Source organism: Lepisma saccharinum, chromosome 2, assembly GCF_977018435.1.
Source record: "Lepisma saccharinum chromosome 2, izLepSacc3.1, whole genome shotgun sequence".
NCBI lineage: Eukaryota > Metazoa > Arthropoda > Insecta > Zygentoma > Lepismatidae > Lepisma > Lepisma saccharinum.
In genome coordinates, this window is record NC_139230.1 from 5,041,989 (window position 1) to 5,064,993 (window position 23,005).

The 23,005-nt window shown below is 38.9% G+C and overlaps 1 protein-coding gene across 1 annotated transcript in view; it reads left to right on the top strand.

Moving 5' to 3' along the window:
* Positions 1-1,123: 1,123 nt before the first annotated feature.
* Positions 1,124-23,005, top strand: part of LOC145984466 (transcription factor RFX4-like) — a 198,470-nt gene continuing 176,588 nt past the window's right edge. Inside the window, exon 1 of the mRNA XM_083118125.1 lies at positions 1,124-1,184. Within this exon, the coding sequence (XP_082974251.1) occupies positions 1,139-1,184 (46 nt within the window). The 5' untranslated portion in view covers positions 1,124-1,138. The remainder of the gene's footprint in view (positions 1,185-23,005) is intronic.

The window sequence follows — 23,005 nt, forward strand, 5'->3', positions numbered from 1 at the left end:
AACTAATGTCGTGTCTTAACAAAAATATTAAAATATTCTGACTTTGGTTAAAAGCTGAGGCTGTTTAGAGGCACTCAGCACACATAAGGACAAGACAAAGGACAACACACAGAATTATACTGGCCAGGTCCAGTCGCCAGGGCCTCGTTCGTCTGCAAAATACAGTCCAGGGTGTACTACGTGGAAGTGAGGTTGACAATTGGGCGTACTACGTGGAAAATGGCCCCTTACACCCTACTCCCGTATGGTGGCCTTCCCAGAGAACTTGCGTCGAATGTATGTCTACGTTTTATGATCGTGGCGTATTGAAAAAAAGATCGAACCGAAAGGCAAGGAAAAATATAAAACCTAGGGTTGAGTCGATACCACTTTGAACCGATGTCCGTACCGATACTCTTGCCGATTCTCACTGATACTGACACTTCAAAATTGTAATAATTAAAATTTGTTCAAAATATTGATCAATATTAGTGTACTACAAATATACGCACTAATTTAACAAGAATTTTTCATTAAAATATTCAATAATTACTACAGAATATTAAAATAGATATTACATAATCACAAAATCCAGGTTTTCATGCAAATTGGTGCAAAATCAAAAGAAAATTCGAATTTTGCATAATCTCAAGGATAATTAGATTCCACGAAAGTGTCGCGCGGCATTTTGCGGACCCTGTGAAAGGCCAAAATGTCGAAAGAGTATCGGCTGGTATCAGTAAATAAATTCCAATCGATACATCGGCATCGGTGTGGGCTCAGTCCTAATAAAAACCTACCTACATGCTCCCAGAAGGAGCGAAAGGGAGAGAGGCTCAACATTTCACATTCTTCTTCTATTATGAACAACCCCGGATCGCAGCAGCCATAACCACGCCATCGATCGCACACTGCATGGAGTGTTGGTTAGAAAAGGTTTCATTGTGTTTCATTACGTTACTTTTCATTGAGAAACGCACCTCCACATTTTTGTTTCGTTAGAGAGAAAAATGTTTTTGTCCCGCCGTGTTTTGTTCCTGGAAGTGAAACAGCCGTAGAACTCATAAATTCCGCTTTCTATTTATTTTTTTCTGTCAGTTTCTCACAGGGCCTTTCTCTTTGCAGTGTGAATACAATTGCTGGATGTCCGACAAAGGAGATGGAATCTCAAGACACTCTTCATCCGCTCCCCCTAGTTGCAGAAGGTAAGAACTAACGCTGTGTATTATTTTTCGGTAAGATTTGTCCTAAGAACAGCCATTTAGTCACCTCGTAAGATCCCTACTTTTTTAAAATTCCCTAAGAACATTCGATTTTAATGATATTTTGCCATAAGATTTACCTTCACAGTAAAAAAAAGTTCCTTACACTCTCCCAGCTTGAAAATGCTGGATACATTACTGTCTATTGAGCAATATTGCATTATTTAGTAAAGATTATCAAAGTCTCTTTTAGATTTCGAAAGGTTGCCTATTTTGTACCATTTTACCAACTAGGTCATATAAAATCAGTTACGGAAGAAAGTCTTAACTAACTTTATTTAAATATTCAATCACTTTTAGTGCAGCACAAGTATTTTTGAAACTCGAAATCTGCTATAAATGTTTAAAAACATTTATTCGAAAACTTGCAGTGTATGCTCATTAAGCAACTTGTTTCCAAAATTTCTACAATTTGGTCTTATGTTAATTGACGGACAGCTCTCTCCCTCCGTCCAAAACACTTATTAGTGTGTGTACCTAGGAGTTGTATTGAGAGTCTGTGGCAACTTTGGAGTATGATAAAAGGACAGAAGATCGTGAGTAATTGACAATGAATTCCTTCCATAAAGTTTAATTTGTTTATTATTCTTCCTCATCATCACGATTATCCAAATGTGGTAGAAAAGCGACGCAAAATAACGAAAATACAAACACAACAAATGATGTTACTCTCCGATTGGTGGGAAACACTTCTTCTGACAACTTTTGACAGATCTAATGAGTACCGACGTGTTCGACAAGCAGAGATTACAGGAAATAAGAATCAACTTCTTCTATGTCGAATGCTTCATGTCGTTTCATAAGACTGTCGTCACTGACGCATGCCGCGTGTTGCCTACGTGTTTCTCCGTTGAGCCGCGCCTTTAATTTTGTGCGAAAAGCGGGTTGCAGACATTTCCGATAGCAAAGACTTCACGTAATAAAATTGTGTTGCTTAGACATCGCTAGCTGCATATACCGGGACCTCGTGTTTTCGTATCATTTCTTAATACTGCGCTTCGGTATATCGTGATTAAATTTCTTGCCCTTAAGTAATTAGCTGGTTTCAGGAGTTTCCAGATCTCTGACCTAAAACGACATTTCGTAACCCTTCTATTATGCCAACCACTAATTAGATCGCCTATTTTGCACGTTTGAAATTTGTGGATTAATTAGCACTATGAACTTGATTATCAGCAGGTAAATTATTACAGTTGGTAAATTTGAGTGAAAATTGAGGTCAGCAATACTGTAGAAGGAAGAACTCGAATTGCAGCCACTGAGTACCAGTGGTTAATGATAGTGCGAGTGACAAGTACACAGGACATACATTTGAAATTTTCTTTTAGAAAATAACACAATAATATATATTCGTTGGATTCAATGAATTAATTGGGACTGGACCTTCTCCTTAAAGTGGGATCCGAACCACAATGTCTCCACCGAGTACCGAACCCGGATCACGAGTGATCTCGAAATAAACCATGTCACTGTGATACTAAATAATAATAAAAAAGAAATTAAAACTTAAAGAAATTTAAGTAGGTCTGATGAAGATTAATGCAGAGATTCTCTTAACTAATTATGTTGTAATAATAACTTGTGTTACGTATTTCTTACAATAATATTCAAATATTTCCACATTTTCCTAAAGAGTTGAGTTTACGAGCCCGTAGAAAATTATATAATTAAAAATCAATAAGAAATGATGGAGTTATATTTCATATTCTTGGGTCATTGCTATGAAGGCTGTTTCAAGCAATGCAAGCCATAAAAACTGCACACACATTCGAATGTGAACGAGCTTACATAGGAAAATGTGAATGCCCAATAGAGAAAAATGTAGATGAACACAGCAGCGCATATGCAAATGAGAAATATAAAGGTTGTAAAGAGCGGAACATGCTTAGAATGAGCACAGAAGTAGTTTAGGCATAGCTATAAAACCATTCGATGTGTACGAGGCCTAATTTTAATTGTTTATGTTTCCACGCTATGACGTAATCCAATACTTTCCCACGCTCCCGAGTACACCGTGGGAAAATAATGAAGGTTTTTCCCACGCTATGACGTCTTCGAATATTTTCCCACGCTCCCGAGTACACCGTGGGAAAATAATGAAGTTTCTTCCCACGCTATGTTTCCACGCTATGACGTCATCGATTGATTATCAGTTGTTGGTTACATATTAATTGCTATGAAAGGGAGTGGTCAGGTTGTTTATGTATTGGTTGGCGCTGCGACAGGTAAACAATGGAGTTTCCAACTATGGTTATTGATCGATTGCTATGAAAGGGAGTGGTCACGTATTGTTTATTTGTTTGTTTATGTGTTGGTTGAGGGCTGCATCAGGTAAACAATGGAGTTTTAAATATGGTTATTGATTGGTTGTTATGAAAGGGAGTGGCTAGGTATTACGTCGTCGATTGATTATTTGTAGTAGGTTGCGGCTGCATCAGTGTCCAAATATGGTAATCGATGGAGTGACAGGTAATGAAAGGATTGGTGTTAGGTATTGTCTATCGATGACGTCACCGATTGATTGAATATGTATGGATTCGTTGCTTGCAGTCGGTAGATGTTTCAGTGGCTGCAGCTCGTCTGGCTGTGCTGTGCGTTGGACAATGAATACACACCTGTGTGAATGCATGTGCGCGCGCATCGGAGTATCAAATAGAACACAAAGACTGCGGACCAGGTGTTCATCGCAGATGTCAAATGTGACAATGTGTGTGGTCAGCGATTGTTGTTTCCCATGCTAAAGCACGTACGACTTGAATTTTTCCCACGGATTCCGAGAAGCATATCTAATTCCGAGAACTGCAGGTGTCGGTTGTGCAAGAAGGTGGAGATGACACACGGAAGCCGACTTATTATTTTCGATCCAGATGTTCACGACACGAATTTGGTGTCATGTTGTGCATTGTCAGATTATATGTTGTGAGTTGAGTCACGTTTCTTCCCACGGGGTACGAAGATCGCATCCGGTGCAACATGCAGGTATTCTAAAGTGTGGGAACGCTGACGTGTTAACTTTGCACCTGCAGCTAGGGTGAAGAGTCGTGGGAATGCTTACGTAGTTGATTTCCCACGATAAAGCACGTACGACTTGAATTTTTCCCACGGATGACGAGAAACATATCAAATTCCGAGCACTGCAGGTGTCGGTTGTGCAAGAAGGTGGAGATTAGACACGTTCGACCTTCGTTGGTTCCCACGAGAAGCCGACTCATCATTTTCGATCCAGATGTTCACGACACGAATGTGGTGTCATGGATTCCGAGAAGCATATCTAATTCCGAGAACTGCAGGTGTCGGTTGTGCAAGAAGGTGGAGATGAGACACGGAAGCCGACTTATTATTTTCGATCCAGATGTTCACGACACGAATTTGGTGTCATGTTGTGCATTGTCAGATTATATGTTGTGAGTTGAGTCACGTTTCTTCCCACGGGGTACAAGGATCGCATCCGGTTGCCACACGCAGATGTTCTAAAAATTGTGGGATCGCTGACGTGTTAATTTTGCAGCTGCAGCTAGGGTCGAAGAGGCTAACAGAAATTCCTTGTGTTGTTCTGGCTGTGATCGTCCCTTGTTACGTAAATTTAAAAAAATATCCCTGTTTCCCTGTGGTTCCTCCCGAAGGTTTTGGTGTTCGCAGACGTTTGTTCGCCGACGATCCTGAGGATATTCTAGCTGTACCTTTAACACCGTTACCAGGGACACCATCATCTACAGTAGCCGAATGTTTTACCTTTTATGACATATGAGAGTGTTTACTTACCACGATTGCTGAACTTGCGCCGAGCCGCATTGTATCAATTACACACAAGTGAATTCGAGATACAGAACGTACAGAAAGTGGCATATAGGATTACTTCAGACTCCGAAAGAATTAGTGAATGTAAGATTTTACTATTCAGGCTTTAGCGACAGGGTATTGTGTTTTCATTGTTCGTACGGACTTTGCGATTGGACATCCATAGATTGTCCAATTCTAGGATATTACCTGTTGATACCCCATTGTCCTTTTATACAAAGTGTTGCGGCGTTACATTGTAACTCCAAGAGTTTCAAGTATTGCGAGAGTGTAGAAACTACAGCCTCCGATAAACCTATTGTGGATTCTGTGACAGTTTGGAAAGTATGTTTTGAGAATCCATGCAGTGTTGTAATTCTTCCGTGTCGACATTTTGTTTCCTGCGGATTCTGCGCTTCTGAAATGGACAAGTTTGCCGTATGTCGGGCCAGCATTGAAGATATATTGGCTGTTTTTACCTGATGAACAAAATGGATGTTTGTTTTTGGACGTTCAAGGTCTTCGAGGAGCAGAAGGGGAATTTGTGTGGAAAGAAGTTGGAATTTTAAAATTTCCTTTTGACGATGCATTTTACTGTTTAGTGAAATCTCCATATGGTTTACACTTTTTAAGTGAAACGTATCGCCGAGTGAATTACTGGCTTTGTGCCAACAAGCACGGTTTCAACTGGGGAGATGGGTGGCTACCGTATGAGAAATTAGGAGACTTTTTGTATGATGTGCTTGTAAATCAAAAAGTGTACGTCAAAGGTACGGAGAAAGTGAAATGGTTGGAAACATTACTTGGAGAAAAACGTATGGGTAAAATATCCGTACGTAACATCGAAGAACTTGAATGTCCAAAATTGGGTAGTGTGAAAAATATTTCAGGAAGATGCAAAGAACATAGCAAATGTGAAAATGTAAAAAAATAACCTGTGCAGTTGAAAATGCCTGGAAGATGTACAGTTTCTATTGTAATAAGTAGATGAAATAAAAGATGTTTTGAAAAGGTACATATGCTTTATTTACGATTGATAATATGGATATATTCCTCCTCCGTAGCCGAGCGGATTAAGGCGTTCACTCGTCTTGACATCGTTCGCTGCGGGACGGCGTAGGTTCGAATCCGGCTCTGGTCGGAATTTATTCGGCCTACGTATAGGGCCGGTGGCAACCCACCATCGTGAGGAAATTGGGGAGCTCCGACTGAGTGAGCGGTAACCCTGTCGAGAAGACCTACAACGGCTGGGGGTTCGTCGGGCTGACCACCCAATACTGGTCTAAGATCTCCACGCTATAACAGGTGACGGAGGAACAGTGTGGGAGGGAGACCCGCAGTCGGTAGGTAAGCCAAGGCTTTCAAGGGCTGTCGCTCTATGGGTTAATATGGATATAGGTTTACAATATCAGAAGGGTTATTTTTAGTGGCCGCGGTGGCTCAGTCGGTAACGCGTCTGACTACCATGCTAAAGGTCCCGGGTTCGATCCCCGGCCGGTTCAAATCCGGTAACTTTTCTAACGTTGGAAGCGGACCCGGCGCCCACCCAGCGTCGAATAACATGGGTACCTGGGGGGAAACCCTGGGGAGTAAAGGCGGTCAGGGGCGTGATGCTGATCACATCAACCCCACCCACGACCGGATCAAGAAAGTGTGGGGCGTTAACCCCACACCCCCTATACGCCTTCATGGTGTGGTGCTAAGCACAAGGGAACACTTTACCTTTTTAGAAGGGTTATTTTACAATACATAATAATAACAATGGTTCATTTACAATATATGAAATATATTTACAACATCAAATTATATTTACACTTAATAATATGGATATAGAAGGTTTACAATACCAGAATAGTTATTTTAAAATACATGAAAATAACAGTCTTTGTGTTCTATTTGATACTCTTGCACAACCGACACCTGCAGTTCTCGGAATTAGATATGCTTCTCGGAATCCGTGGGAAAAATTCAAGTTGTACGTGCTTTAGCATGGGAAACAACAATCGCTGACCACACACATTGTCACATTTGACATCTGCGATGAACACCTGGTCCGCAGTCTTTGTGTTCTATTTGATGATCCGAGCCGCAACCTACAACAAATAATCAATCGATGACGTAATACCTAGCCACTCCCTTTCATAACAACCAATCAATAACCGTATTTAAAACTCCATTGTTTACCTGATGCAGCCCCCAACCAACACATAAACAAACAAATAAACAATACGTGACCACTCCCTTTCATAGCAATTAATACATAACCAACAACATATAATCAATCGATGACGTCATAAAACCTTCATTATTTTCCCACGGTGTACTCGGGAGCGTGGGAAAATATTGGATGACGTCATAGCGTTGGAACATAAAAAATTAAAATTAGGCCTCGTACACACCGAATGGTTTATAGCTATGCCTAAACTACTTACAGAATTTAATGGAACAACATAACAGTGCCACACAAAGAACGAAATCAGAAAAGGAGCCGTTTTAGCCTAGAGTTCAAGCAAATGCAGGGACGTCAGAACCGGGGGGCAGGGGGCATTATGCCCCCCACTCATCATCGAGGGGTGTCAATATGGTCTCCCCCCCCCCTCAGTCGCGCCATAAAAAATGTACTATTTTATTCTGCTCATTTTTGGTTCTGAATAAAATTTGAGAAAATATTTCTACATTCGTCAAATGAACATGGGCTGAAGTTTCCGCTAACAGCAAGAACATAAGAAGTACTTGACTGACAGATCGCTAAGCAGATTTGGAATGGCAGTTTCCTCTTTTCAAAGCAAGTGCAAACGTGAATTGTCCCTCCTAGGAATTCCCTCTTCCTGTCTCCAGTTCCAGCAGGTTTTCTACAGATACACTCGCTCATAACAATGCTCCAGGGAGGGGAGGGGGCGAGAAGAGGTCGGTGCACTCAGATAGGAACGGTCTGCAGTTCCGAAATAGATCCAAGCCGACATATTTCCGCGAAACATGTAGAGGAACCAAATATCCTATGAAGAATTCCTGGCCTCTCTCCTGCTGTTGCATGTCCACAAGCTCGTTGTCCGGAAAGCTTTGTCCAGATGGGCGTTTCTGAAGATGATTAAGTTTTCCCTAGCTTTGTCTTGAACTTTTCAGTTGAAGTTTCGTGTTGGTCAGGGTCAGTAGTCAGTTATCGGGTGCATTGGAAACTTGTAAATAACAATGAGTCCGTCGACCACCGCATCGTATCATTGTTAACAAAAACATATCAAAAGTTTTTCTGAAAATGTGGATGCAGGGGAAGAGAGAAGATGTCTTTTTGGAGGTAAGCAGTAGAATAAAATTATTCTTTATCATTTACATAAGATGTAGCTATTGTGGAATGGTAAAGCCGCCAAAATTAAAAGCTTAACAACAAGGTGTTCGTTCTATTTCCAATGAAGCACATACATGATTCCTTCACGGAAAAATCTGTTACATGTTCAACGGTAATTGCCCCTGTTTGAACGTATAAATTTAAAACTGAACATTGATCGCACGGTAACACATCGCACCACATTTCGTCTCACGCTGGCTTTTCTTGGGGGGATGGAGGCGCGGGAGCAGAGTCGACCCGGCGAGAGGCAACTCGGGAAATCTCCCGAGGCCCAGCGCTACAGGGTGCCCCGTGCCAGATAAAAATATTTGATTGTGCACAGTTTATTGTGGGTTTATATGTCCCTGGTTGTCCCACAATGAAGCAACTAATCGGACTTTTCATAACTACATTGATTCTTTTTACACACTTAAAAATATCCCAAATTATAGAAATTATATTCAAACAAGTACTCCCTCTGTCCCATAATTATTGTCCGGTACACTTTTGTTTGTTGTCCCATAATACTTGTCTGATATTCAAACTGTGACATTGGTGTATACAGAAGAAGAAAATAAAACACTAGAATGAGTCATACAACGTTAATACTCAAGGATCAGTACAAATTGGCCGATCAAGTATCCAAAAGAACATAAATAAAATGTTACCATTTTGGCATACCGGACTATAATTATGGGACACAGGGAGTACTAAATAAAATTCGTGTTTAAACATTTCAATCAAAAATTGCTCATATGCACTATTAATTTAATTATAAAATCAGGACGTGGTAATATTAATTTACATGAAACAATGTAAATTTACCACAGCGCGTCAAAATCAAATATAATAAACGTTTAACCATGAAAAGAAACACCAATTTAGAACCTCACATATTTCTTTGTTGTTCTGCCTGCTTATTGCTCTTACATAATAGTAGAATATTGCTATTGTATAGAACACTGTACTTCAGACTAAGGAACAAAAATCTTCGATTTTTTCAGACTTCTGAAAATATTTTGGTTACAGGCTCTGAGTATATTGTATGGCCCCCACCTAGGGCCAGCCAGGGGGGTGGGGGTAATATTTTCTTTGTCTGCCTCTGCAAGAATCATTTCGCTATTTTAAATTCTGAAAACAAAAATTGTTCTAAGGAATATTAGACTATTTTTAATGGCTTGTATGATATTTTAACTTTTTTTGCTATCATTTAGTTACGATTCCGAGAATAACTTAACATTACAAAAACTGGCTGTTCACCGATGATAGCGTAGTGGCTAATGCAGTCGTCTTATCATTAAAGGGACAGGGTTCGATTCCTAGGGAGAGGGAACAAATTTAAGTGCTTCGGACCTATGTATCCCTCTCGAAATAGCATATAAAGTTGATTATAATTGACAATAGTAAGTGACATTCTTGAAAATTCATGACAGTTTTGACAAGTTATCCCTAACGTCACATCTTTATAAAGTTTGATTAAACGCAACGATGATTGGAAAGCAGTAACTCCCCAATACGAGTGAGGAGGTGATAGGAGACGAGCGAGACTATTTTGAGAGTGGAGATTCCAATTTTACGTAGCCCACATTTCTACATATAATATGCAAATTTCTCTTTTACAGACAAAAGTTCACTACCAGGTTATTTACTTTTGGAGTTTTCACTGTTGAAAAACCGACAATAAAACGGGAGAGAAATGTTCCTGTCTATTTATTACAAAGGTGCAACATCAGCACTAACCTTACAGGAATGAGAACTGTGGAAAATGTGATAGGATGGCTGGTTACTAGGTTTGAATCTGCAACCCCGAGATTTTTTGTTTCCCGTTGCACATATACTAGTGTTACAACATGAAATGTTTACAAGATACAATGTCCCTTACATTGTTTTAATTAATTAGTTCACCGCCACCCAAACTACTGCCCGCATTCCACATCTGGTTCGTCTTTGTTCATAATAAAAATTAATTAGTACATTATACAATATATTTAGCGTGAGTATGGTGTAATATCCTGCAATCAATCGCTCAAATAGTTACTGGCTCTGCACATAAAAAGTTTGTGAGTAAGTGGATACGTCTGGGATACTACCCCTATTTCTGGATATTTATACATAGTATGCATATGTGATCCCGCGAAACATCACGGGTGAGGGGACACTCAACCCTTTTCCCTCACAAGGGCGTGTCCAGGGGGGTCTGGACCTCCACCAAATTCCTTTAAATTTTTGTGGATTCTGAAAGTACCATCCACTAAGATAAAAAAAAAAACTGTTTTGGTACAGTAAGTGAAGTTTATGTGTTTTTTAAATAATGTATGCAAGGGTGAAATACTAAAATCATTATTGCATTATGTACCAGACATTAAAAAAGAACTATTGTCAATTGTGAAACTCGATTTCTAGAAAAAAAAACATGATTCACTTCATGTTTTTCTTAAATGTATTTAACCTTGTCAGTTAAGCAGAGCTGTCCAAGTGAACCATCCCAAGCAAGTGATCTTCTAGCCGCAGTTGAAAAGAGAACTTTCTTAATTGTACTCTTTATTGTACTCTTTATCTGAGAAAAGTTTTTCAGTTTTACTGAACAGTTGTTAAAGCATGCTTCACTCTGCCCCTCCTCTCCACGCGGGACCATGAATTACTATTTATTGACCTTTAGAATGTATACATTCATAACTTTATCATACATTTCATTGGATCACTACATTTTCACTACATCTCATTATAATATAATGCTTTTTGAAACACATATACATATCTAAAGGGGGGAAACCTCCCGAAGTAGCCCGCCTCCACCCGCGTACTTTCGAGGGTATGCTCTTAATGTCCTGGTACCTTTAAATAAACCAGGACGTCAGTTTCCTGAACTTAAACGGTTCCCACGCCTTTTTATCCTACTTCTTCTCGTCTTTATTTTCATACATAAAATACAAGTACAAAAAAAGAAAAAGAAAATACATGGAGACTCTATACGTAGCTACATTTAATAATTTTTAGTTTTTATTATTTTAATAGACCGTTCTGGTGACCGGAACAAGTCTTAAAGATTTCTTGTAAATTTACTGTGCATTTGTATGATTGGTAATTAATTAAACTTGTTAATAGTAGTTATGGATTAATTTATGTTAGTTTATTGGTTAGTTTTAGTTATCGTACAGATAGTACGGTAGGAAATGCTATCTACAGGAGGGACAACCATTCTGGTATCCAGAACTGTTTCAAGCTTGAGGGGAGAGTATGATGGGGTGAGAGTTTAGATTGGGGTGAATGATTGCTTGGATTAGTCTGCACGGACGCAAGTTCCCTGTCTGGTTTCCAGATCAGGCTTTATTGTAGTGTGTGGGGAGAATTTGCTATTTGGATAAAGTTAAATGCACTGAAATACTGGGCTAGTTCATTAATTTAGTGGATGTCGATTCCTAATATACACTTACTGTAAGAGGTTATGTAGTTTCTTATTTATCTCGCCGTTGTTGCATTTATGTGTTGAGGACACACGCCCGATAAGATACCGGCGTCAGCACACCGTGTCAACTCTCAACGCGGGAGTACGATGCACAGTACTCGCGGGTCTGCGTTGCCTTTGGTTCTACTATACTTTTCCCATCAGGGCTCTGGCGCCTGGACCCGCAGCCAGTATAATCCTCTGTGGGTTATGTATTGTTATTACGTGTGCTGAGTGTCTCCTTAGCTTCAGCTTTAAGTAATGGTATGGCGATTCTAAGAAAGTTTTATCGGTCTTAGTCTTGGTAGGGAGCTCACTTCCGATAAACGTGTTGAAATCAGAACAGTATATTTTATAAGGACCCCGCAAACCTGCCATGCAAGGGCTTCTCAAAATGTTGCTTTCTTTTCTCAGTCATACGTTCTTCTAGCTTTGTTCTAACCATTGGTAATTTTCTATATTTAAATGATATGATTAATAAAAGTCTTGAACAATTAAGAACTTTGATATATTAAGGAGCACCTCTTCTAGATCGTGATTTGACCTCAGTGAAGCTGGTATTGCCCCAATGTATGCATACCATCACAGTTTGTAAGAATAAATGGAATTGAATACGTCAACAGAGCATCGATTGGCTGGTTAATGTATTTATCACTGCTTGTTTGTGCAATTATATTACCTAGAGCGGAGAGGACGATGGGAGCAGCATATATAATTTAATCTAAAATGTAATATAAATTACATGAATATATAAAAATAAAATATATAATTATTAATATAATTTATATTATATATAACCACTTCGCCACGGAGGTCGAACTCGGCCACAGGGTCGGGCTTTTTTCTAAATCTATTTTCATATATATATATATATATATATATATATATATATATATATATATATATATATATATATATATATATATATATATGAAAATAGATCCTCCGTGGCGAAGTGGTTAGCAGAGCGCGCTACAATGCCAGGGGTTCTGGGTTCGAGTCCCGGGTAAGGCATGGGTATTTGTGTTCGTCCAGTTGATAAGAAACAAAGAAAAATGTAAGAATTGAAAAGTGTAAAAGTGAGAAAAAGAGTGAATGGTGGGGGATACCTCTGTGTAGGGGGTATTTCCTTTAAAAAAAAAAGTGGTTAGCACATCGCGCTGCGACGCCAAGGATCCCGGGTTCGAATCCCGGTCGGGCTTGGTTGTTTGTGAATGTCCATTCATCAATTTCATCATTTCATCACTCATCCCCATCTTCGCAAATTAGCCAAGAGGCACAAAACGCGAAGTAAAATAAACTAAATCAAATCAAAAATCAAAAAGATTTAGAAAAAAATGTTGGTAGATTTAAGAACCTGCCCCCCACTCCGAAATAAGTTTCCACGTCCCTGAGCAAATGTGTGTCCTCTCTCATCGGAAAAAGAAATAGTAAATTAAATGGAGCAAAAGGTAGTCTGAACTTTTCCGGGGGCACCGTGCAGTAGTTGGTTAGCGTACCGGATTTGTAGTAACATCACATGTCTGTCGTAAGTTTGATCCCCAGCATCGGCAATGGGTAGTGTCCAATTAGCATTGCATGCTACGCACGATATGAGAGTTTTTATTTTAAAAATCGTCCCGGGTTCGATACCCGGTGGAAGCACATAGCGGTTCTGATTTAACTTTAAACTGTAGATTCTGTTCCGATTAGCCTTTCTGTGAATAAAGTGAACTTAAACACAACAACTAATGTCTGCAGAATTTGAAGTTCTCGCAAGTCAGGTTTTTGTCAAGATATCAGTGTTCTACGACATCTAGCAGTAGTAAAAAAAGTCATTCAAAAAACTATATATTTACAGCAGTTTTTGTAGGTAAAATTTTGCAAATTTCCCCCCTCCCTACTAACTTCCTAAATTACGCATTATTTATATTTTTAAAAAATATAGGCTAAAACTACTGAGAGTTTAGGTCCTTACTCACAATAATGTATTGTAGGCGAGTTTAAAATAAATTATATAACATGTACAGCGCGCCCAACAAAGCAAGAATCAATTTTTTTGTCCGCCATCTTAAAGCGCGTGGTCAGATTTTGATAAAAATACAATTGAATTCCAGCATTTTTCGGCGTCTGTATGCAGTAAGAATTTCAGATAAGTGACTGTGAATTTACGGGACTTATCGTAGTCAAAAAATTGATGATTTGCCCTGCTTTTCCGTAACCTTTCTAAATCAGAAACTATTACTCGTATATATTACATGTTATTGGCAAATTCTAATACTGTTTGTACCGTAACATCCCTGTGAGTTTCGTTTGATAAGAGCGACCAAAATGTGGAAATCTCCCCCTCCCCTTCCTCTCTCTCACATACGAGGGGCGATCAGGTTGCTCCGACCCTAGCATAGAAGGAATCACGTTATGATTGATTTTTTATTTTGTTATTGTTTAGTGATCCTTTATATGCTTTCATTCTGAATAGCAAGTCTGAGTAGCGTATAGTTTTCTTTTTACAGGGGTTTAACTGAGTGAAGTTGTGTCAATGTGCCAGAATGGAGAAAACTGAGGTGAGAGCGGCGATCAAATATTTTGTGAAGAAGAAGTGGACGGTATCCAAAATTCATGAGGACTTGGTGGATACACTAGGGGACACTGCTCCTTCATACAGTATGGTGAAGAGATGGTGTTGTGAGTATAATTGTGGGAGAGAGTCGTGTGAGGATGAACATGCAGGTGGAGCACCAAAAACTGTCATGACAACCGAAAACATTAACAAAGTCCACGATATCGTGCTGAAGGATCGTCGAGTCACTATCCGTCATGTTGCTGAGATGTGTGGCCTGTCATATGGCACTGTGCAAAACATAATTACCCAGGAATTGCAAATGAAAAAAATTGCTGCAAGATGGGTCCCTCGAAACCTCACCCCAGATCAGAAGCTCAGCCGAGTGCTCATCAGTCAAGAACTTCTTGACAAGTTTCGTGCTGATATAGACGATTTCCTTGCCCGATTTGTAACTATGGATGAAACATGGGTCCATCACTTCGACCCAGAAACAAAATCACAAAGCATGGAGTGGAAACACTCACATTCTCCACCAACGAAGAAGGTCAAGGTGCAAACGTCAGCCAAGAAGGTGATGGCCTCAATTTTCTGGGACTGCAAGGGTGTCCTTCTTGTGGACTATATACAAAGAGGCCAAACCATCACTGGCACATACTACAGTGATCTAATCAAAAAATTACGTGATTCCATCAAGAAAAAGAGGCGTGGGATGTTGACCCGTGGTGTGCTCCTTTACCAGGACAATGCACCTGTCCACACCTCACGCATTGCGAGGGCAGCTATAGCAGATGCATCGTTCGAATTGTTGCCCCACTCACCCTATTCCCCAGATTTGGCCCCCAGTGATTTCTATTTGTTCAAACATTTGAAGAATGACATTCGTGGATAAAATATTTCTGATGATTCTGAGGTGATAAGGGCTGTGGACTCATGGTTGGAGGACAAGTCGGAAGATTTTTTTTTGCAAGGTATCCAGGCGTTGGAGCACCGATGGGAAAAGTGCATTTGAGTTGCAGGGGAGTATGTTGAAAATAATAAAAAAATTGAAACCCTATTGCCGCTCTTTCTATGTTAGGGTCAGAGCAACCTGATCGCCCCTCGTATATAAGTATTGTGTCTATTTTGAGCTACATGTGCGAGTTTACACTTCGAGATCGGTGCATAAAGCGCGGCTCTTCAGTAGTCTATTTTCCTTCGGAAAATCACACTAAAATATTTGTACGTTTCAGCCGTGGGAAAATATTGTCGACAAGGGACCAAATATGTTTATGTAATGGTGTTAGCAGCTTTGGAGAGCAATGATACAACGTAATAGGAAGTTAGACTGGTAAAATTGTTGAAGGAAAAAGATAACTTCAAACTGAAGCAGTTTTCTGCATGCCTCCCGGGAAAAAAAAAATCCCTAGCTTGCCCCCCCTTGAAGCCCATTATTTTTCTCCATCTCATCACATCATAAAATTTATCTTGCTAAATTAGCAATCTTTGATTTTGCACAAGCTATTCCCCTAGAAAATTGAAAAGTTGGAAATAAATACATTCTTAATATTATGAAACTCTCAGAGATCTTGCAATAGTCCGCTAGTAGTTTATATAAAACTCTGTTATAGCCGTACTATTCTGCCCATATAAAGTATGAAAATGCATATTTTAATGCATGAAATACAACATTTAGCCCTCTAAAATTAAAACTGAAGTTTAAACTGTGTCAAAGTAGCAGAGACCTACACAGAGCCTTTTGATGCTGCGAACATTTTCTAATGTTTTTAATGCTAAGAGAGGCATTCAACGAGACTGAAAGCTACGGAATCTTGGCGAGATGAGAAACGAAACTACACCCACCTATCCGAAGGGTTCATGTAGTAGCTAGGTTGTCTCGTAATTAAATCTAGTTTGTTAATACCTGTTTCGCGTCAATTTGGAAAGTTGCACGTGTTTTCCTAACAAGAAGAGAACTTTGGGAATGGCATTTGATTTGTAGACATCAAAGAAACTGCTTAATCTCAAACAACGTGACGATGCCGAAGAAGAGTTGGTAATTAGCCAGTGTCTCATATTCTTTATTGCCATAAATTCCACTGAAGTGCGTTTGATTGGGTTAGCATATTTTCTAATAAACAATTTAATTATATTTCATTATATATTCTCAGAGAAAAGAACCTGTCTTTTATTCAAATGGGATACATTTATATTGTGCACAGAAACTAAGCGGTGCTAGATATTAATCCGATCTTCGGAAATTTTTGCATTGGCCATGAATTGAAGTCAGAACTCCTAATTACTTCAATGTAAATATAATGCTGTAAAATAACAATTTTGTGTATTTTAATGCTATTGGTCTTCCCTAATCGCCTAGTATTATGAAATGCCTTTTAGTAGCAACGCTGTAACATAACTTTTGCAGTGAGGCTACAGGAGCACCTTCTTTTTAAGCATATACCATTTCCATTGTCAATAGTTCTCAAATAATAACGATACAATGTATAATTGTAGCTTTATGTGTCAATAAAGAAGGAACATACCTATTGACGCACGGAAGCTATATCCATATTGCTATAGTTTCTTATTCTGGAACACACGTACCGAGAATTCTAGTAGTGTATAACAGCAGTCACTTCAGTTATATTTTTATGAACGGGACTGACATTAATTTCTATAGTGATTGAAATTGATTGAGATTTTGTTTCAAGTCCACTTTACGCACGGTTAGGCTAATCGGGACTGGACATACAGTTGAAAGTGGGATCTGAACCCCTTGAATTTTTTTTTTTGTGATAGCTACTAATTAATAAAGATCAATTCCCCCGTAATTAATAACGATAAATGTAACGCAATTTATACAGAATAGTACACATCAAAAGAACAAACTCCAATGCTCTTTTTCATTCATTGTTATTATTTTCATACTACACACCCACAATCTGCAAAATTGATCCTTTAGTCTATCTTTATTTCTGCTGTTACGAATCAACGGGTATTTTTTTTAGTTCATTTTTGTTGTTGTTCAATTAGTTGGGCGATGTAATTATTTTGGGAACACTCGGTTCATCTGTAAAAAAAATAGAAGAAGAAGAAGAAAAGTGAGAGCAGCGCGTGTATTGAGGAGCGATCGATTGCAACTGGTGTCATTTGGTCTGTTCATTGTGAGCTTTGATTGGCCACCGAGGAGAGGACAATGCGAGGGGGAAGGGGGCGGTGCGGTCGCCGAGTCAAGCTCAGCTGAACAATGAACGTATTGCAAAAGACTCAACTTCCGACGCGTCATTGGTCTATATCTAGACTCAATATCAAAGAAAGGGTTGGTCACGAATCGCGAAGGGGTTATTTCTTTTTCTCTTTTTGTTTGAGTGAAAGTTGAGTTTTTTACATTGTTTATGGGAAATCGCACACAGTAAATGAATTCCACTTTCTGTTTCACAAAGACGGGTTATTTCTTTGGTATGTTCAATTATGCGGCGCCCTCATTTAACTACAAATATCGTCCTTCAACTGTTGAAATGTTTCAGATTAGCTCACATGAAGCCTTTCCTTCGTTTTCACTCGGTGGAAGAAGTTGAGAACCGACTGATCCAAAGAGTATTATGACTAGGGTTAGTATTTTAATACTCTTAATACTAGTAAATGCTCTATAAACAATGCAATAATTCCCTAAAAAACACAAATGATCTATAATACAGTGTGTTTTAAAAAATTGATATCATTACAGATGTAAATTTCTTAGTAACTACATAGTCAAGGTAAAAAAAAACTACACAGGTGTAATCCTCAACTCAATAACATTTATGCATAAATATTTTAATAAGAAATTCAAAGGATGTCACAAATGATTGTTCACAAGTGTTCAATATGAGCTCCGCCCGTGACACAGCACACGTCAAGTCTGTAGCCAGCTCCTGCCAAACACGCTGCAGTATGTCTGCGGTAACAGTCTCCGGTGCGGCGGAGGAAGGTTGGGGCATAGACGAGGGCCTTTACGTAGCCCCAGAGAGAGAAATCTCAAGAGGTCAGGTCTGGTGAACAACACAGAATTGCTTGCGCATTCGCTTGTCATCTGTCTTTAAGGCCTGGACGAGCTTTAGCCTATAGAGTGTCATTCGCAAGCGTTTCCTTACTACACGCCAAACTGTCGTCGGAGGAATTTGATTTTCCTGACTTGCTCTTCTTATGGACTTCCTGTGCCTTCGCACAAACGTATCCCGAACCCGCTCGACTATCTCGTTCGATACTGGTGGACGTCCAGATCCTTTTTGCTCTGCACAGACAGCCATCCACTTTGAACTTTTTCTGCCATGTCCAGATTTGCATTGTAGTTGATGCATTTTTGGCAAATTCCCTCACAAATGCATGCTCCACAGTCTTGTTCGACTGTATTCGAACATACTTTAACACAAAAAAAGACCTTTTCTTTTACAGTGAATGGCATGTCTATACCTCGAAAGGCATAAATATGCCACATTACGCATTGACTTTTGAGGTGTTTCTACACATACTGTTATATTATCAGATCATTTACACGAGAATTGGTAACGTTATTAGATTACGAAATTATATCAAATTTATTGAAACACCCAATATTTTCAAAATGCTCTTGTACAACTTAGGTGTTCATTTCAATAGATTTGCATTGAAATGCACTACTAACAGATTGTCAAAGCAAACCTATTGTCTCTTAATATAGACTGGAATTGAAAAGCAAGCTTCTTTCCGTCCCTATCTTCACTGGAAGAGCATACTTGAAGTAAACTATGTCAGGTGGCAGTTTTCTAGTAGAAAAATCTTCTCCAGGCAGAAACTGAACACAACCTTCTATTTTGTTCAAAACTAGAAACATGTTTTTGACGGGTGCAATGCATTTGCGCCAAAATCGCGTGTTTTGCGCCAATGAACAAATTGTAAATATTAGTGCCACAGTATCTTTTGCGCCAAGAATGTTTTCCGCCACTCTTGAATGTCTAGCCGAGCTAAGAATTGTATAGGTTGGCAATCCTGTCTCTCAAGGGCAACGACTGATCGTGGCTTTCGTCTACCTCCCTGTGTTTCACCTCAACGTTACACGTTTCATTACACCGGGGTCCGGTCGACCATGGAACTGCTCGCAGAGGCATCGAATAGAGGTAAGGATCTAACCTCCAGACCGACACTTACCTTAAAATAAATGGCCTCGAAAAACCCGCTCGTAAGAGTAGTGTTTTAAGAGAAAAATACCTCAAAATTGAATCTTACATTGATCAATATAATCGCAAAGCAATTTCACGCATGCATTACGTGAAATTGATCTCACATGCCACAAAGGTTCCATTGTAAGAGACTGCAGTTTGACAAGTGCAATTTTGTATACTTATGGTTGGTGGTGCATAATTTTTAACCACGCCATCTCGGTGACAGTCCGCAGCCTGTTTAAGTAGGACGGAAAATCATGCTTGCCAACCTAAGTCATTGAATTACGATTTTCTGTAGTGGCGCAAAACCATGTACTGAAAGATAAGGATCCGGTAATTATTGGCGCAAAACCAAACCATTTTCCAGAGTGATTGGCGCAAAGCCGGGCACCCCTTTTTGACTACTTGCTTTCTCCCTTTCCCATAAACTTTTTCCAAGTCATTTGCCGCTTTTTTCACTAGGTCTTTTGTTCCAGAAGGAAGGATTTATCATATTTCTTGGAACCGAAGTTGTTGTTCTTGCATTTTAAGAAAATAAACAAAAACGGTAAGTGAAAGTTATTTAAAATGCACTAACATGCAAAATGAAGCTACCTAAAAATGCAATATCTTGCAAAATCGACAATTAAAAAAAAATGACCCATCAACGATGCTTTGTTTGGCGGCTCCTTGATTAGAAGAAGACGACTGGTTTAACCGATTTGTTTATTGGGGATGATAGCAATCGGCCTGTGGATGTCCGGCACTGTATTTGATGGTACTTTCAGATCTCACGACCTTCAAAACATATAAATGAGCCCTAAATTTAAATATATGGATGAACTTTAAAATTTTAGATTTCGGGCGACTATGTTTTCTGCCATCTTGGATTTGTGGAGACTCCAGGAAAATTCATCGGTGACAAACTCTATTCTTGCTTCAGTGGCATCATGGAGAATACTAAAACAATTATTACCACTTGTAGCAAAGCAAAGTCTACAGATCCACTTTTAGAGGTCTTTATGTTCAGACGTTTACTCTCTGGTGGGACACACATTTCCTTGAATCAGATCCTACGTAGAGCTATAACTGCTTATAGTACAAACAAGTACTTTGAAAAAAAATATTTGCTTGAAAGAAATAACTGCAAGCACGTAGCGTTTCATTTTTTTCTTTTTTTTAAGTTTGCCTCAGTATCACAATGTGGGCATAGGAAGTGTGGACTGTGAAGGTGGGGCTCCATGTATTCTCGATCACGCTCATAGTAATGGTGAGATGATCGGCAACATTCTCCGATCACCTTTGCACCCAAGGTTCGCCCCCAAGGGAATGAGCGGCTTGGCGAACTCCAGACTCACTTTTGCAGGGAAAGAGGTTTATTCAGATTTTTCATTTGAGAGGGTGGAAGTTCGTGTTTAGGGCGTGTAAAGGTATATTTATAGCCCAAAAATGATCATAAATTACGTCGTTGTGAAAATTTTTAGGGGGGCGATGAGGAAACTTTGTGGGGTTTTAGAGGATGTTGGGGTGTGTGGATAAATCACTGGGCAGATGAATCCCTACATGAGACTACTCGCCCCGGTAACCGAACCCGGGTATCCTTCGTGGTTGCCAGGCGTCCTAGCGACTTGACTGCCGCAGCTCCTTGGCGACCGTATAATTTATAATATTGTACCGTATGGTTAATCTTGACTGAGAAATGGAAGGATGAATGCTGAAAAAGGCAAAGGAAACCCACGCTCTGTTGATATGATTCCACACCGACAGTTTTGAGCGATATCTTTGCGATAACGCTATTTTAAATCTCAACCAAAATTGTCGACGACTGGATTGGAAACTCTAAGAGATACAAATTCAACAATGAAGCAATATTGATTTTCAATCATAATTGACAGAAAACGCAGAATCAGTTTCACTTTCCGAACAAGATTTATATCATTTTTGATATCGATATTATCCTTATTGATGTGTCTGTCTTTTCAAATTCCAAATAAGTTGGTTCTTATTCGAAAATAAAATATTTTCTAACGAGGTTTCCTTAAAAGAATAAAAGTTTAATTTATTGAGATTTCTTTACATCTCAGAAGATTAATGGTCTGTTTTTCATTTTCTTACAGCTTGTTATGAAAATCTTGATAAGGATCTTACAGTATCTCTAACTCCATTTTTATGGTTAGAATCCCACGAAAGTCTGTTTTATGTGGTATACCATTTTTAGCTGGATTTTATTCTAAGGATTTAATTATAGGATTTCTACCAAAATGGATAGTAACTGCTGAAATAACCAATTTTAAACAACTAATAATAATTACATCTACCACCTCTTCTACACATTACAAACGTTGACGAATTTTAAACCTATGGAAACTGTCTAAAATCTAACTGAGTGAAATAGTTTTGGCATCTTGTTGGAAATAAAAGTGCCAATCTATGCTGATAACGAAGGAAACTATTGGACCAAGTAAATAATGCGGTCGCCAACTGATAGAATTGTGCGCATCGTTAGTAAAAGGGAGGAAAAGTAACTCATGTTAAATATCAGTGCAAGCCTTCCTTCAATTTATTTCCTCTAGAACGATTCTATCCTAGATACGATGGACGGAAATGAAGAAATAGAGTCCAAATAGGACAACTTTCTAGTAACTTTCTTGAAAACGCCAATAATTCGTTATGGAAGGTACAATGTTGTCTAGGATCTTCCTTACTTCTTTGCTACTTAAGGCTGCTCTCTATTTTGTAGGAAAAGGAACGAAAGTTGAAGGAAACTTTCCTCAGAATAGGAACATTCTAGATGAGACATTTCTATTCATACGCTTTTCTATGAATCTATCTCTTCATATCTTTCAGAAAACTTCAGTTTCTTGTAACTTTTTTCTGGCAGTTCTCTCGCGTTCTAGGATGAGAGTTTTAATGAGTTTAAAGATCGTATATTTTCCATCGTGAACTATTTTATCCTCAAGGTTTTATACATACTTGTAACATAATGAAGTAGCCTGATTAATATTTCTGTTGGTAACCAAGTTTTATGCAGAACAGTTCTTATATCTGCCCTCCTTTGACATCATCTAAGTGGTACTGGAAACAAGTATTCAAGAAAATGTTTTTTTATTATTATTATTGCGAATACAGAGACGGCGCGACGGGTGGGTGAGAGTGGGCAAGTGCCCACCCAAAAATTCCTTTGCCCACCCGATTGCCCACCCAAACAAATTCAAGACATAAGTAAGTGTTTACGAAGATATGAATGCTTCAATAAGAGAAAAGTATATTCTTGTTTTGACTCCATGCACATTTTTCTTATGAATATTGTCGATGCTAGAAAGTGTGACAAATTATCATGTAAGAAGTTTCCCTCCTTCGCTGTTTTTGGATTTATATTAGTTTACTGAGAACGATAAGGAAAATCGTTAGAAAATAAATGTTGATGAATAATACCTACCAACTTTTTCTCTTATTTAAAACTTGAAACATGATCCTGTACAATACTGTGTATCTAGCTAAGCCAAAGTGCATGTTTTCCGAGGTGGGGAGTACAAAATCATA